Source organism: Pleurodeles waltl, chromosome 8 (genome assembly GCF_031143425.1).
Source record: "Pleurodeles waltl isolate 20211129_DDA chromosome 8, aPleWal1.hap1.20221129, whole genome shotgun sequence".
NCBI lineage: Eukaryota > Metazoa > Chordata > Amphibia > Caudata > Salamandridae > Pleurodeles > Pleurodeles waltl.
In genome coordinates this window covers 1492900743-1492918751 of record NC_090447.1, presented here as the reverse complement: position 1 = coordinate 1492918751, position 18009 = coordinate 1492900743, and the positions used below count along the sequence as shown (strand labels likewise).

General features: G+C 47.0%; 1 protein-coding gene across 5 annotated transcripts in view; it reads right to left on the bottom strand.

Moving 5' to 3' along the window:
* Positions 1-18009, bottom strand: part of STXBP5L (syntaxin binding protein 5L) — a 1301131-nt gene that overhangs the window by 355181 nt on the left and 927941 nt on the right. For all 5 annotated transcript variants that reach the window (XM_069202705.1, XM_069202706.1, XM_069202709.1 and 2 more), the window contains exon 17: positions 16636-16761. In XM_069202705.1, coding sequence (XP_069058806.1) covers positions 16636-16761 — 126 coding nt within the window. The remainder of the gene's footprint in view (positions 1-16635; positions 16762-18009) is intronic.

The following is an 18009-nucleotide window of genomic DNA, read 5'->3' as shown; positions in this document are numbered from 1 at the left end:
TTCACTACATTTTTTTAGCGTTTTTGGCAGCTTCTCACTAGAATTGACACTAATTGGTGGTATCTTGCTGTTGCTGTTTTTGATTTGAAATGGCTGCCCCATCTCAAACAAAAAGAGTGAAGAAGATCCCACCAACCCAACTGTGTAGTGATTATATGATGCTGTACTTTGGAGTATCACTGTTGGAGGAACTTGATAAAGACTGGTCCCTCTCATTCGGACCAATGTTCTGCTGTGTGCAGCCTGTCTTCTGTTGATTTTTGTGCCACTTTGAGAATGCAACCGAAGTGTGCCTTGTTCAGCAGCAGGTGCTTTCTACCCACAAGAAGCTGATGATATTCCCATTGAGGGTTGTAAGAAAATGCCTTCTTGGCATGGTTACCCCCTAGCTTTTTGCCTTTGCTGATGCTAAGTTATGATTTGAAAGTGTGCTGAGACCCTGCTAACCAGGCCCCAGCACCAGTGTTCTTTCCCTAAACTGTACCTTTGGCTCCACAATTGGCACAACCCTGGCATTCAGGTAAGTCCCTTGTAACTGGTACCCCTGGTACCAAGGGTCCTGATGCCAGGGAAGGTCTCTAAGGGCTGCAGCATGTCTTATGCCACCCTAGGGACCACTCACTCAGCACATACACACTGCTTCACAGCTTGTGTGTACTGGTGGGTTGAAAATGACTAAGTCGACATGGCACTCCCCTCAGAGTGCCATGCCAACGTCACACTGCCTGTGGCATAGGTAAGTCACCCCTCTGGCAGGCCTTACAGCCCTAAGGCAGGGTGCACTATACCACAGGTGAGGGCATATGTGCATGAGCACTATGCCCCTACAGTGTCTAAGCAAAACCTTAGACATTGTAAGTGCAGGGTAGCCATAAGAGTACATGGTCTGGGAGTCTGTCAAACACGAACTCCACAGCACCATAATGGCTACACTGAAAACTGGGAAGTTTGGTATCAAACTTCTCAGCACAATAAATGCACACTGATGCCAGTGTGCACTTTATTGTAAAATACACCCAGAGGGCATCTTAGAGATGCCCCCTGAAAACGTACCCGACTTCCAGTGTGGGCAGACTAGTTTTTGCCAGCCTGCCACACACCAGACATGTTGCTGGCCACATGGGGAGAGTGCCTTTGTCACTCTGTGGCCAGGAACAAAGCCTATACAGGGTGGAGGCGCTTCTCACCTCCCCTGCAGGAACTGTAACACCTGGCAGTGAGCCTCAAAGGCTCTGCCCCTTTGTTACAGCGCCACAGGGCATCCCAGCTACTGGAGATGCCCGCCCCTTTGGCCACTGCCCCTACGTTTGGCAGCAAGGCTGGAGGAGATAATTAGAAAAACAAGGAGGAGTCACCCCACAGTCAGGACACCCCCTAAGGTGTCCTGAGCTGAGGCAACTTTTAGAAATCCTCCATCTTGTGGATGGAGGATTCCCCCAATAGGATTAGGAATGTGCCCCCCTCCCCAAAGGAAGGAGGCAAAAAGATGGTGTAGCCACCCTCAAGGACAGTAGCCATTGGCAACTGCCCTCCCATACCTAAACACACGCCTAAATTCAGTATTTAGGGGACCCCAGAACCGAGGAAGATAGATTCCTGCAACCTAAAGAAGAAGAAGGACTGCTGACCTGAAGCCCTGCAGTGAAGATGGAGACGACAACTGATTTGGCCCCAGCCCCACCAGCCTGTCTACCTACTTTGACGAAAACTGCAATAGCGACGCATCCAACAGGGACCAGCGGCCTCTGAAGACTCAGAGGACTGCCCTGCATCCAAAGGACCAAGAAGCTCCCGAGAACAGAGGCCCTGTTCAACAAACTGCAACTTTCTGCAACAAAGAAGCAACTTTAAAGACCCCACGTTTCCAGCCAGAAGCGTGAGACTTTCCACTCTGCACCCGATGCCCACAGCTCGACCTGCGGAAAACAAACACCTCAGGGAGGACTCCCTGGCGACTGCGAGTCCGTGAGTAACCAGAGACGACCCCCCTGAACCCCGAGAGCGACGCCTGCAGAGGAAATCCAGAGGCTCCCCCTGACCGCGACTGCCTGTAACAAGGGACCCGACGCCTGGAACCAACACTGCACCCGCAGCCCCCAGGACCGGAAGGAACCGAACTCCAGTGCAGGAGCGACACCCAGGCGACCCTTTGCCTAGCCCAGGTGGTGGTTACCCTGAGGAACCCCCCTGTGGTTGCCTGCATCGTTGAAGAGACCCCCGGGTCTCCCCATTACTTTCAATACAAAACCCGACACCTGTTTGCACTCTGCAACTGGCCGCCCCTGTGCCACTGAGGGTGTACTTTCTGTGCCTGCTTGTGTCCTCCCTGGTGCCCTACAAACCCCCCCGGTCTGCCCTCCGAGGACGCGGGTACTTACCTTCTGGCAGACTGGAACCAGGGCACCCCTGTTTCCATTGAAGCCTATGTGTTTTGGGCACGTCTTTGACCTCTGCACCTGACCGGCCCTGAGCTGCTGGTGTGGTAACTTTGGGGTTGCCTTGAACCCCCAACGGTGGGCTACCTTGGACCCAACTTTGAACCCTGTAAGTGTTTTACTTACCTGTGAACTTAACATTTACTTACCTCCCTCAGGAACTGTTGATTTTTGCACTGTGTCCACTTTGAAAATAGCTGATTGCCATTTTTGTCAAAACTGTACATGCTATTGTGATTATTCAAAGTACCTAAAGTACCTGAGGGAAATACCTTTCATTTGAAGTATTACTTGTAAATCTTGAACCTGTGGTTCTTAAAATAAACTAAGAAAATATATTTTTCTATATAAAAACCTATTGGCCTGGAGTAAGTCTTTGAGTGTGTGTTCCTCCTACCTCGTCCCCAAAACCTGGAACTCCCTCCCCACCAACCTCCGCAAAACCAATGACCTCCTGCTGTTCAGAAAGAACCTCAAAACATGGTTGCTCGAACAGTGACCCTCCTGCCCCTCCCCCCCCAGCGCCTTGAGACCTTCACGGGTGAGTAGCGCACTTCATAAATCTTTTTGATTGATTGATTCCTCCTTTATTGCCTGTGTGTGTACAACAAGTGCTTAACACTACCCTCTGATAAGCCTACTGCTCGACCACACTACCACAAAATAGAGCATTAGAATGATCTCTTTTTGCCACTATCTTACCTCTAAGGGGAACCCTTGGACTCTGTGCACACTATTTCTTACTTTGAAATAGTATATACAGAGCCAACTTCCTACAAGGGTTCATTCCCGGAGTTGTCCTACGAGATTGTGGTTGCTCTGTGACGCCTTCTATGAGTCATCTTTCATTGACCGGGTTGCTTTGGCTCCAGGAGTCCTTTCAACTCTCACAGCACGGAATGCTGTGGCCTCAGGTGCGGCTGAGGCTACGAATCATGAGTGCTCCTTTGATATTTTGGATGAGGATCTGGTGGTGATATTGTCTGCTGAAGTAGGGTCTTTCTTGGATTCCATCACCACTGATGTGTTTGATGACCTCATGCAGGACTCCAATGGCTTTTAATTTGGACCCCTTTTTATCAAAACAAACAGTGTCTTTTACTTTGTTCGTATCCCTTTGGATTGTTCTGCTTGTTGACATGGACAGTTTTTATAGTTATTTCTTTATGTATTTTAATATATTTTTTATTCTTTATTCCTTTTAGGGGATATTTGAATCTGCACTCCAAAATGCCAAGGGGAGGGTGTTTTGAGCACCCTTTTAGTACCTGGGAAGGTTACCCCTGTCTTAGCTTAGTTTCACAACTTGGTCCCTTTTTACATTTATAAACATTTTTTAATGTTTTAGAGAGCCTACTGTTTAGCAATTACTTTTACATATATTATCTGCTGCTTCATTATAGGAAGGCGGGATTCATGTGGCACATTTTATCAGCTGATGTACCACGTATAATCTGTACATGTTGTTCAAGGCAGTTAGATGCAGTACATGATATGCTACCGCGTGCTACCAGCCCAGGAGCCAGCTTGCATCTCAGAGACACCGCATTACATCAGAGCTGTTGTACAAACGATGTATGGGTCATTATATAAACTACAGATAGGCCCAAAGAGGCATTGTACATTCCGGTCACTATCATCCTGAGACGAGTACTACACACCAAACTACCTAGCTGACGCTGAATTCTCAGCCTACAGGGAGGATTGCCATCCACACAACAGGCAGACCCCTGCTATTCAATTCAGTCAGGGATTAATCACTTAGTTCAGGTCAGACAGAGGGTTACAAAGACTTATGCTCTCAGATGCAGACACAGGGTTAGGTAGAAAGCTCTAGAACATCTAGAAACACGCAGCTTGGTGGGGCTGTTTATCTTCTTCACTCTCACTGTAATGTTGGTCACTTTGCTTTGTTGTATTTGCCTTATTATCACAGCACATGCTTTCTATACAAGAATGTGATTGCTTCAATAAACACATTGAAATACAGTTTGCATTTTGTGTTTTGCCTTGGCATGCATGAGTAAACTAGCGAAAAGAGGTACGATCTGTTTCCACAACCTCCCTGAGGAGTCAGAGGGCCTCATTAGGAGTTCAGCAGATGGTTTGCACTGTCTACCGGACTTCGGATGCAGAGGTTGCCGACACACCAGCTACCTTCCCGCCTAACCCATTACGAATTTCTTGCTGGTATGGCAGGCAGAAACGAGGTTTCCGCCCACCAACCCAGTGGGAAACTGGTGGCAGCATTGTCTCCTGCTCGAAAACGAGCCAGCGGCAATGCTGCCGCTGCAGGGTGCACCACCCTGTTGTTGGGAAGGGGGACCCCTGCACTGCTCATGCTAAGTGCATGGAAGTGCAAGGGCCCCCCTGCACCTGTGCTCCGCCTGACTTTTCATGGTTGTAAAAGTGCCATGAAAAGGCTGGCAGTGAAAAAGGTCGTACTCAGCATCTGATTGCGATTTCCACCCGCCTTCAACCCGTCAGGATCACCGATCCCGGTGGAGATGGCAGAACCCTGGCGGTCTGACTGCCAGGGTCTTAATGTGGCGGTAGGACTGCCCCAGCAGTGGCGGTCCTGACTGACAGCCTCGTAATGTGGCCCAGAGTGTCTGATTCTAGTTGCCACAAATCACCATTCACCCAGACAGGTTTGAAGGTTTGGATGAGGCTCTGCGAGCTAGCCAGGAGTTAGGCTGACAGCTATAAAGTGACATTGGTTTCACTCAGTCTCCCACAATTGGTGGTGCTGCTGTCACAAACTGCAGTCCTATTACCAATATAGGATCGGTGAGGCCATGTAGACCAGGAGGGGTCTGGGTCCAAGTTCGGCAGGCCACTAGGTGGAGTCCCAAAGCGAAGTGTGTTTGCAGAAGATTACTATTTCGGTCTTGTCTGTGTTAAGCTTGAGGCAGTTGGTTGTCACTTATCTGGCAACTTCGGTCAGGCAGGAGTGGAAATAGGTCTGGATGTTTAGTGTCTTGTCAGAGAGGGACAGTATGAGCAGATTATTGTCAGCTAATGATATAGGTGGTCATTATGACCGCCAGGGTAAAGTGGCTGTAGCACCGCCAACAGGCTGGCGGTTCATACCACCACATTATGACCGTGGCGGGTTTGCCGCTGGCAACTCGCCACAACACCACTCATAACGCCACAGCAGTATGAACTGCCGGGCCGAAGATCTTCATCTCTGACCCACTGGACCCCAGAGTGCTGCCGGCAGTATTGTGACCCGGCATACCGCCATGTTTCCACAGCGGTAGCCCTGCCATGAAAATCATGGCGGTAGGGCTACCGGTAACAGGAAATTCCTTCCCTGTCACTGGTAGGTAGGTCCCTCACCCTCTTCAGCAAGCACCTGACCCCCCATACAAACACTAGCCCCCCACCCCTAGCCCATACACTAACCCCCACCACCCCAATCCATACACTAACCTCCCCACCCCAATCCATACACTAACCCCCACCCCCAATACATACACTAACCCCCACACCACCTCATACGTGCACACACCCACAGACAAGCATGCATACACTCTCACACACAACACCCATTCATGCACCCGGACACAGGCACACACCACACAACTGCACCCACCCCCCACAGCCATACACGCATTCACTCATACATCCCAACACACATTCATACATGCATCAATACAGACATCAAAACACGCACTCAGGCTCGCCCACACAACACCCACTGCCCCCCACGCCCCTCCCCTGTTGGTGGGTCACCTTATCTGGGGGTTGTCCGGGAGGGAACAGGGGCCATTGCGCTTGCTTCACCGCCAGCGCCCCGTCACCACAACACCGCCATGCCTATTACTAAGTTGTAATAGGCATGGCGGTGTTGTGTTGATGTGGCGGTGCCAGCGGAGCAACCTCCAGTATGGCTGCTGGCGCTCTCCACCCAATTTATGGAGGAGAGACGCCAGCAGTCATAATATGACGGTCTGTAGACCACCATCAGTGGCGGTCTTGTGGCTGGCGGAACTTCGACGTTCTAAGTCATAATGACCACCATAATGTTGATTGCACTGGCGCAAATGATGCTGGCGAGTGGGGACATATAAGCGTTGAATATGGTGGAGCTGAGTGAGGATCCTTGTCAAACTCCGAGGATGAGATTGACAGCATCCAAAGTGAAGGGGACGAGGGTGACTAACTGGGTTCAGCCTGTGTGGAAGGAGTAAATCCAGCACAGCTTGAGTTCTAGGATGTCAGCTTCCGGCAGTCATTCGATATGGATAGAGGTGGAGATGGTGCCTGTAGGCTGCGAAAGGGTCCAGGAGGACGATGGCTGTGGTGTCACTTCTGTTCATGATCATCTGGGTGTTGTCTGTGGTGGCCATTAGGGCAGTTTCTGTACTGTGGTCAGGCCTGAATGTGTACAGAGTGGTATCGAGCAGATGATTGTCAATGAGTTGGGTGGCTAGGCATTTATTTATCATCTTGTCCATGAGTTGCGCACGATAGGGTAGCAGGGAGATAGACCAGTATTTGGCTAGTGTATTTGGGTCTGCTGAGGGTTTCTTGAGGAGGGGGAGTACTGTGGCATGTTTCGAAGTGTCCACGTAGGTGGCTGTGATGATTGAATCATTCAGGATCGGGGTCAGGGCTGCGCCAATGGGGTCCAGTTCATTGGTAAAGACATGGTGAGGGCAGAGGTCCGAGGATGCGCTTGAGTGTATGGTCTGCATGGTCGCTGCAATTTGTTGACTGGCGATGGTGGGCCAGGTGGTCATGGTGGTCCTGTGGGTCTTGTCTTAGATAGGCAGGAGGGATGCAAGGGTCCAGTTGGGCTGAAATTGTTGTAGATGATGGTGATCTTGCTTCTGAAGAACAGGGACAGCTGGGTACAAAGATCCTAAGAGAGGGTTACGCTGATAGAGCTTGCTGTCTGAGAGGTGAAATCTTTCACTATGGCAAAGATTTTCTTTGCGCTGTTTATGCTGCTTTCAATGCAGTTAGTAAGTGCAGAGCTCCTCAGCTCAATTTCTCTACTCTATCAAATCCAAGGTTAACACCAATCCATTACATTACATTAACACCAATCTATTACAGTACTTAGAAAAGGAAAATTGCAGTCTTAAGTGCTATAGAAAAAACACAAGTTATTATTGGAATGATTTACAAAGGAGGTGTGAAGAGGCGGACGGTGTATCCTTCGCATCAGAGAAAAGTGCAGGCCTAAAATGAGCCATTCTATTTTTGAAGCAGGATGTTAAATGGTAATTTTTCTCAAATAATTTACATTGAACATGTATTTTTCTAAATAAAACAATTAATACAATCTGCAGCTGTCAGGTGCTAGCTGCAGAAAATGTGATACATTTTAAGGGGCACATTACTGTCCAATTATTGAATTGTCTACAGTGAACCTGATGTACCTATGTTCTATTTTCCGGCTTCAATGTTTAATTTTAAACGTTTATTTTGTTTTCTATTATACAAATTGAACATCTGTCAATATATTGTTTATTTGATTTATTGAATCATAAAAATAAAGCATAAAATTCAGCACAACAATTGCAGACATCGCATAAAATTAATAAATGTACACACCCAAAGTGCTACATATACAGTTACTAGGTGTTATGTTCCTGTGATAATTGTATTGTCCCAATATTCTCTCTTAAGGAATTCCAAACAGACCTAGGTGTTTGAATATAAAAAGATCTTGTTTTTCGGAAATCAACAGCTCCGGGGATCATTATCCCAAAACTTCCTAAAATGGAATGCTGCAACAAGAAACTTTGAAACACGTAAATTGATTGCATAATAGTAAGAAGTTAACAGAAGCTGGTTTACATTAGTGAATAGAGTCCTTTATCAAAACTAGAGACAGGAACATGTGCTAAGAAACAGCATAACATTTGCAAAAGGAAAGAATCATGATTGTTTTGAGGATGTGTCACAGGACAAAATGAGGCTTTGGACACATGGTCTCTCCTGGGAAACTGCCAACCAGGTACAAAACCCATCTCAAAACAGATTAGTAAGGGGGGTTCAAATGGGTTCCCTACCGGACACAACTACGACACCATACCTTTGCACGACTTAATCATGATATAGGCCCTAGCAGATTACTTATATACATCAATGTGTTCTTGCTTTGCAACAACAAACATCCAAAATCTTGCAGCAATTGTCTTGGCATCCTTTAAAGAATTTGTGGAAGGAGCAACCATGACAATTGAGTTATTTTGTTGCTAAGTTCACTCAACCAAGAGATCACAAAAGCATTAGGCAGCTTCAGTGTGTACATAATCATCTCCCTAGTCAGCAAAGCATGCAAAGGTAACCAAAATGATATCAATAGAGCAACAGGCAGAGGCTTGATTTGTCGCAGAGGCACTGCAGTCCTCTCTGTTTGAGATAAACAAATGAAAGTGTTCCTGCTGGTGGGTCCATAATCCTCTAGAAAACTGTTCTGTATGTCATGTCTGTGGATTTGGCTTGATAGGTTTTTAGCATGGGCGGATGTACATTGCACCTTGAATAATCGAGGAATAATAGACTCCCTCATTGTCTCTAAAATCTTTACTTGTCAAACCACACATAACTGGGATCCAGCTCAGATTGGTGTCAAATATAGTCCTAATTATGGAAAGGAATCCCCTCTCTCAGGAACTTGATGGTTAACGTAGATTGATTTAAACGTGTTTGAAGGACGTCTTGTATTTATGAGGCTAAGTTAACATGTCTAGTACCTAAACGTTGCAGATTGCTAGGGATGTGTGACAGAAACACAGCATTGTCAGTGTTTAAAAGAAGCCCCAGGCATCTCCTCATAATTCTTTGGTGGGGTCCCCACACTCAAGAGTGCATAGGATGGGAACTAAGATACAAGCCTGCTGTCAATCAATCAATCAGTGATTTGTATAGCGCTGCTTATCACCCATGGGGTCTCAAGCAGCTGTCGTGAGGAAGATGATCGGTCGAAGAGCCAGGTCTTCAGGTCCTTCTTGAAATGATTCAGCGAGGGAGCCTGCCTGAGCTGGGTAGGTAGCGTGTTCCAGGTCTGCGCTGTGAGGTAGGAGAAGGATCTGCCTCCCACTGTGTGGTGGTGGTGAGGGCAAGTTGAGAAGATCAGAGTTGTCTGGCGTGGGTGTAGAAATATAGGCGGCGATTGAGGTAGGCCAGTTCGATATTGTGCAGGGCCTTGTAGGCTGTACACCTCTCTCTGAGCAGAAGGAGGGAAAACCCCTCTAGGACCAAACTGCAGTGAAGTACTGAGATTCCTATGTAAGGCACTTGAAAGAGATATCGGGCCTGATTATGACCTTGGCGGCGGAGGGAATTACGCCACCACAAACGTGATGGATATCCGGTAGCCGTATTACAAGTTCCACAGGATATAATGGACCCTGTAATACTGCGGGTGGGATATCCATCACATTTGTGACAGAGTAATCCCCTCCACCAAGGTCATAATCAGGCCCATAGTGTTGGTGCTTCACAGCAGGCCTTATTATACCATTTAGTTGGAACTTGAACAATGCTAGAGACAGTGGGACCAAAGACACTTTAAAAGGCAAATGTTTGTGGTTTCAAAGCCATTTAACACAAGATCTAAGCACCATTTACAACCCTGTGCATTAATACTACAGGAGGTACCTCATCTCACTGGATTCTGCTGCCACCCTTTCAGATGGTCTCATCCACGGAAATGGGGTAAGGTGTACCACAGAGAGAAACAAGTGCAGCTCCCTCCAGGGTCAAGATCAAAGGACTGTGGTCATTGCCAAGTCACAGATTGATCTCAAAGGAGTAAAGCTACTTGAACAGATTATTGGACACAAGGATATGATCAACAATGTCTCCCAACATGAGTAAAGGAGGCCGGCATGCCCAGCAGGCAACAGCCAGAACAACTAACAAGACTGGATGCAAATAAAGTCAACTAAAAACCTCCCTCGCAGACAGTCTCATCACCCACAAATTTAGCATCTGGGGTCCCTGCGTAGATCTTGGTATTAGATCTAAGCCAGTCAAAATCTTGATATGAAAGTCGACCAGGATGACTATGTTGGCTGGGCTGATATTAGCCACATGTAAGACACCTTCATTACGATCCAACAAGACAGTAGGGTAAGTGAGATGTGGAAAAGGGCCCTACCAAAATGGATGTCACAGAAGTAAATTAATAAGAAATGGTGACAATTTGACCAAAAAGTTAGCAAAACTATTTAGAAGTCAGTGGGCAAACGAGAGACAGTGCAGGGGACAACTACAGAAATCTAGATTAAAAAGTTCCTGGAACCATCAATGAGGTAAACATCCATGGCCGGTATCTTCTGAAATAAACAAATATGAAATTTATTAATAAAAGAGACCCAACTGGATCCTGCAACTGTGATCCTCAATTTATGATATTACATAATATTATGAACAAATATGAAAGATCCATTTCCGTTCCTACACGTACTGTTACCCTTCACTTGATCAGGGAGGCATTTTATGCTTCTTCTGAAATGAGTCAATCATTCCCAAACTGTTGTGTAACATGTAGTCTGCAATTACATATAATAAGTTGCAGTCAATGACTTGACACCACTGCTACGAACTTGAGCTGCTTGGCTTCAGATGGAAAGGGATCAAACAGGATTTGTAAAGCACACACATCACCCATGAGGGTATCCAGGTGCTCGGTCCAGGCTGCTTGTGGACTCCAGTACAAAAGCCAGGTCTTGAGTCCCCTTCTGAACTCTTGGAGACAGGGTGAGGTCCGAAGGTGGATGGGGAGGCTTCTCCAGGATTTCCCGGTGAGGTAGAAGGAACAACCTCCACCTTTGCTGCGGAGGATGTGGGTGGAGGGAGTGAGTGAAGGATAGCAAGGCAGAGATCAGGAGTCTGGAGGGTAGGTGGAAGTTCAGGCAGTGGGTAATGTACGCTGCTGACTGATCACTGTAGGCTTGGTGATTGGGCGCCATGTTTAAAACACCAGCTCAGCAAGTTATTTTGTTAAAAAAAAAAAAAAACTCCACAATTGTGAGTTTGTTTTCTCTGAGCAAAATTGTTTGCCCTTGATGCACAGAGAATTTTTTTCTTTGTTTGTGAGGGTGAGTTAACATATTTCTTGCCCATTTCCACCAGGCATCAATGGGGGGATATGGACAGAGAAAATAGGTGATGCCTGTTCAGCTTCAGTGCAACGGGAAGACCATCAATGTGATCCAGCGGTCCCGTGGCAGATGGACCACTGGGCTAGGGGTTACGGTCAGGGGAGCCAGTGGAGGATTCATGGATGGAACCCTGTGGTTCCTCTGACTCTACACTGAGCAGGGGGACAGGATTCACAGAGCATGAGGGCCAGTGGTTTAGGGTATGCGGCACTCCTCCACTTAGCCAAACAGCAATTGAGGGCCATAGTTCCTTAGTAAAAGTGTTTATTCAAAAATAAAAATCACAGAGAAGTCACACAGCAGGAGAAACAGCTGCCTTTTAGCATGGTGGTGATGGCCAGGCCGAGGATGCAAGGGGGTCTGTCACCCGCTTGGTCTGGGGCCCCCGAACTTCCTGTTAGTATCCCACACTGCAGGAATTACAGTTTCAGGGTGATGTGCGGGGCAGAAGGTGGAGACTCTGGCTAACTGAGTCCACGTTGGCCAGTGAGTATCTCTGGTGCATATCCTATTTAGATATCAAACTGGGCCTACACTTGAACATTTTAGTGAAAATAATAAAAAATATCTCCAGTTTAAAAACACATTATCTCATTATGCACAACATACCACTTGAATGTAGCATCATTCTTTCTTGATCATTGTTTTCTATTGTTGCTGAAATTCAGTTTAGGCATCCTCTCTACTTCCAGTGTGATACAATTCAGTAAAACATGCTTAATTAACATCCTGAATCAATTAAGAGGCACAAAAAACATTTCACTAGGCCTGAAAACCAAGCCACAGGGGCTGCTTCTAAAGGCAATATTACCCCCAAACTTCCCCAATTGAAAGCATCATGTGATCCTGAGCATATTACTTCTTCTAACTGTGCTCAATGATTTTATCTTTCAAGATTGTGTTTATACAAATATCACAATAGAAGGCACTTTAACCCACTGAGTTATTGTAAAAATATTTGAAGACAGAGAGTATATACATGAATTACCCTTTTCACTATTAAGGTATTTATATCCATAGCACATCCTAGATCCCCACCTGTTATATTAACAACGCCTCTGCCTCAAACACAAGGGTTTGGCAAGCTTCTCAGAAATTGTCTCCCAAGTTGGATGCATCCCAGAAAACATAAAACAGTAAGAAAAAGAGTGAATGCCTATATGTATAGTGGAGACGACTAGTGTCGCAAGAAGGCTGCTCTCCTTTGAGCTGTCATACCTATGTCAGTGCTGTTTTACTGCGATTGGAACCTCTGACCAGCAGATCTCTGCAGCAGGTGCATTTATTTATTTATTTGAGAGTTTAATATAGCAATGGTTAGACCCAAGGGTGTCAGAGCGCTTTACAGACGTGAGCAGAGACCATGGCATTAATACAAGGGCTTACGGTTGACATAGTTTATCCAGAGGGGATAGAACAACAGTGCAACACTGTATATGTATACCAAAAAGTACCAAATGATACATTATCCACCCAAGGTGTTAGTGACTGATTAACACGTTTATTCGAAGTTAGTCTTCCTCCAACCCTGAATGCCCTTCAGAGACACCTGTGTGGTCAACAGCCTCCTTGGATGGGGCTCTCTTCGCAGACTGAAGAACCCCACACCGCAGGGCGCTGGGTTATACTCCTCTAGACTGGAAGATACTGGTGTCAGTATAGCGCTTGTTCTGGGCCAATGCCCCAGGACGTGGCCAGGACCCTTATTCAGAGTCCAGTATTTTGAACAGAAGAAAATAAAGTGCTGCAGCTGGAAATATTGTTGTATATTAAATTATCCCAGAAAACTCAGTCACAAAAAGGAAGTTATAATAGACATTCAAAAGTAACATTTCTATACAAGTTGTCAAAATGAAAAATGACTTGTGCAAGTGAAATGCATCAACCAAGGGCTGAAGACCAACTTAATTATTATGATAGTAATCATTTAAATAAAGTCTAGGTTACTTTTTTCAGGAGCTAAGAGGGAGAGGAGGCTTTACTGCTCAGACGAGTATGAATGGTGTGACCTTTTGCAGTGATTTAATTAGCTGGCTATCTGTGTCGGTAGAACAGTAGAGCAGTGGTGTTTGCATCTTTGCATCTTGAGTCGGTTTCACAGTGTACTGCTATGCATGCGTGTTAGAAATGGGGTTTTTGGTTGGCAGTCAGGTTGCCCTCTGTCCAAGCAAGAACCCTCACTCTAGTCAGGGTAAGTCACACACAATCCAAAATCAGCCTGTGCTCACCCTCCGGTAGCTTGGCACGAGCAGTCAGGCTTAACTTAGAAGGCAATGTGTAAAGCATTTGTGCAATAAATCATACAATACCATAATATAACACCACAAAAATACACCACACAGTGTTTAGAAAAATATATAATATTTATCTGGGTATTTGCAGGTCAAAACGATCGAAAGTTGCAATATGAATTTGTAAAGATATCACTGAAAAGTGATATAAAGGTGGTCATTCTGACCCTGGCGGTCTTTGACCGCCAGGGCGGAGGACCGCGGGAGCACCGCCGACAGGCCGGCGGTGCTCCAATGGGGATTCCGACCGCGGCGGTAAAGCCGCGGTCGGACCGGCACCACTGGCGGTGTCCCGCCAGTGTACCGCGGCCCCATTGAATCCTCCGCGGCGGCGCAGCTTGCTGCACCGCCGCGGGGATTCCGACCCCCCCTACCGCCATCCAGATCCCGGCGGTCGGACCGCCGAGATCCGGATGGCGGTAGGGGGGGTCGCGGGGCCCCTGGGGGCCCCTGCAGTGCCCATGCCACTGGCATGGGCATTGCAGGGGCCCCCGTAAGAGGGCCCCTACATGTATTTCACTGTCTGCTGCGCAGACAGTGAAATACGCGACGGGTGCAACTGCACCCGTCGCACAGCTTCCACTCCGCCGGCTCGATTCCGAGCCGGCTTCATCGTGGAAGCCTCTTTCCCGCTGGGCTGGCTGGCGGTCTGAAGGCGACCGCCCGCCAGCCCAGCGGGAAAGTCAGAATTACCGCCGCGGTCTTTCGACCGCGGAACGGTAACCTGACGGCGGGACTTTGGCGGGCGGCCTCCGCCGCCCGCCAAGGTCAGAATGAGGGCCAAAGTGTCTTAAGTCTTTAAAGAGCAAATAAAGTGTCTTTCAAGCACAGAGTACCTGGTTTCTGGTGGGAAATCTCCTCAGAGGGCCACAGGAGAAGAGATACGTGGAAAAATGGTGTGTGCGTTGATTTCTCCTCAGCATACACGGACTTGAGTCGTTATTTTTCACACGGGGAAGTCGGGCGTCGTTTTCCGGCGCACGGACAGTCTTTTTCTGTGGATCGCGGGGATTACCAGATGGCCCGGGTCTGTGTGTGGATTTTCCTGCTTGTTTTCCGGCTGCGCGTCGTTCTGCGGGGCGGCGCGTCGAAGTTTCGATCTCACGGCAGGCGTTGCGTCGATTTCTCCTTGGAAGTCGGGCGGCGCTGTCCTTGCGAGGCCGTGCGTAGAAGTTTTGGTCTCACGGCAGGCGGCGCGTCGATTTCTCCTTGGAAGTTGGGCGGCGTTGTCCTTGCGAGGCCGTGCGTCAAAGTTTCGAGCTCACGGTAGGCGTCGGGTCGATTTCTCCTTAGAAGTCGGGCGGCGTTGTCCTTGCGAGGCCGTGCGTCGAATTTTCGGTCGTCCCGAAGGCGTCGCGTCGATCAGCGTCGGTGTGCGGCGTTTTTCTTGCCGCGGAGCAAGCTGTGCGTCAAATATTTCGCCGCACGGAGCGTCCAAGTGAAAGCGAGAAGTCTTTTTGGTCCTGAGACTTCAGGGAACAGGAGGCAAGCTCTATCCAAGCCCTTGGAGAGCACTTTTACAGCCAGACAAGAGTTCAGCAAGGCAGCAGGCCAACAGCAAGGCAGCAGTCCTTTGTAGAAAAGCAGACAGGTGAGTACTTTGAGCAGCCAGGCAGTTCTTCTTGGCAGGATGTAGTTTCTGGTTCAGGTTTCTTCTCCAGCAAGTGTCTGATGAGGTAGGGCAGAGGCCCTATTTTATACTAAGTTGTGCCTTTGAAGTGGGGGTGACTTCAAAGAGTGTCTAAGAAATGCACCAAGCCCCCTTTCAGGTCAATCCGGTCTGCCAGAGTCCCAGTAGGGGGTGTGGCAGTCCTTTGTGTGAGGGCAGGCCCTCCACCCTCCCAGCCCAGGAAGACCCATTCAAAATGTAGATGTATGCAAGTGAGGCTGAGTACCCTGTGTTTGGGGTGTGTATGAGTGAATGCACAAGGAGCTGTCAACTAAACCTAGCCAGACGTGGATTGAAGGGCACAACAAGATTTTAGTGCAAAGAAATGCTCACTTTCTAAAAGTGGCATTTCTAGAATAGTAATATTAAATCCGACTTCACCAGTCAGCAGGACTTTGTATTACCATTCTGGCCATACTAAATATGACCTTCCTGCTCCTTTCAGATCAGCAGCTGCCACTTCAACAATGTATGAGGGCAGCCCCAATGTTAGCCTATGAAGGGAGCAGGCCTCACAGTAGTGTAAAAACGAATTTAGGAGTTTTACACTACCAGGACATATAACTACACAGGTACATGTCCTGCCTTTTACCCACACAGCACCCTGCTCTAGGGGTTACCTATGGCACACATTAGGGGTGACTTATATGTAGAAAAAGGGGAGTTCTAGGCTTGGCAAGTACTTTTAAATGCCAAGTCGAAGTGGCAGTGAAACTGCACACACAGGCCTTGCAATGGCAAGCCTGAGACAAGGAGAAGGGGCTACTGATGTGGGTGGCACAACCAGTGCTGCTGGCCCACTAGTAGCATTTAATCTACATGCCCTAGGCACATATAGTGCACTCTACTAGGGACTTATAAGTAAATTAAATAGCCAATCATGGATAAACCAATCAATAGTACAATTTACACAGAGAGCATATGCACTTTAGCACTGGTTAGCAGTGGTAAAGTGCCCAGAGGTCAAAAGCCAACAACAACAGGTCAGAAAAACTAGGAGGAAGGAGGCAAAAAGTTTGGGGATGACCCTGTCAAAAAGCCAGGTCCAACAATGCGCATGCACCATTGTTCACAGTGATCCAATGTCAGCTAACTCGAGTACTTACAGGCCGTATGCTGAGCTTACTGCGAGGCTAGTGATTTGCTGCGGCGGCTCACCATCCACCCACACCAACTGGACCACGAGATCCGCCTGGTATCCCGGGGGCATCCGCACCGGTCGCGATTTTACACTGAAAGGAAAAGAAAAGCACGTGTGATCAGGTGGCGCATCAGTCACTAGGTACAGTGATAATATTGTGAGGTCCCATGTCGAATGTGGATCTAGGACTAATTCTCAGACATTGCTCTTTGCCAGGAAGGACACGCGCGGATCATAGGTCATTACTTAACTCAGAACATTGAAACTTCTGTACAGTAATGAATGAAAGTATCTCTAATCCAGGGGTGCCCTTCATAGGTCAGTGAGGACTTGATCCATTCCAGATTTTCAGTTTTGCCTTTGACTATAAAAACAATTCCAATATAAATTCATTGCATACAAATTTATCAAATATGGCTATTTTGGAAAATTGACACAGATCCATATAAGACACATTTATTTAGTTTACATTTAATTTACATGGTGGATGGGTATTCTCAAGACATTATGGATCCTGCTTTCTGTAACTTACGACCAGAATCCCACTCCAAGCATACACTTGTTGCACTTAGAAAAAACATTTGGATAAAGTTATGCCATGTGTGGGAAACCCCTTACACCCATAAACAACACCTCAGTAACACCAACAAGAGGATGGGTCAGAGATGGTGTTAATCCTGAGTTTCATCAGGCAATGTGTCTCCGAGATAATGCACCGGAAAACATGTCAAAATACAGACAATTTAGTGAAGACACACTCGATAAGTATGTTCTATGGTAGAATTAGCACATTAAGGAAGATTTATTATAAGAATTTAACAAAAGTTCATAACAGAAAAATAAAAGTTCAGATGCGTTAGATCATTGTTTCTCAGCAATAGAGCATCACAGAGTTGTGGGCAGAATGAGACATCATTCTAAATCTCAATTGGGCAGCAAAAAACAATACGAAATTGGACAGCACCCTTAGTAGCATCAGAAAATCACCCTAAAAATTCTGGCACATCCCGCAAATCAAGAGTTTATATACAGTACAGTTATCTTGCATAGGAAAAAAATAAAACTGCAAATTCCTTATGGGGTGAGCAAAAAAACTGCAATCTCAGTAAATCAGAGCAGGGTTTTATTAAACATTAAACTGCCTTACTATCTAAGCACACTCTCGCTACATGAAAATTCAATTTAACCACTCTATGCTAATGTCATCTGGAGATGGCAGGACAAACTAGTTACGAAAGCAACAGTGGGCTATTGTGAATCGCTAGTGGAAGGGCCTTGGAAAACTTATGGGGGGTTATTACAACTTTGGAGGAGGTGTTAATCCGTCCCAAATGTGACG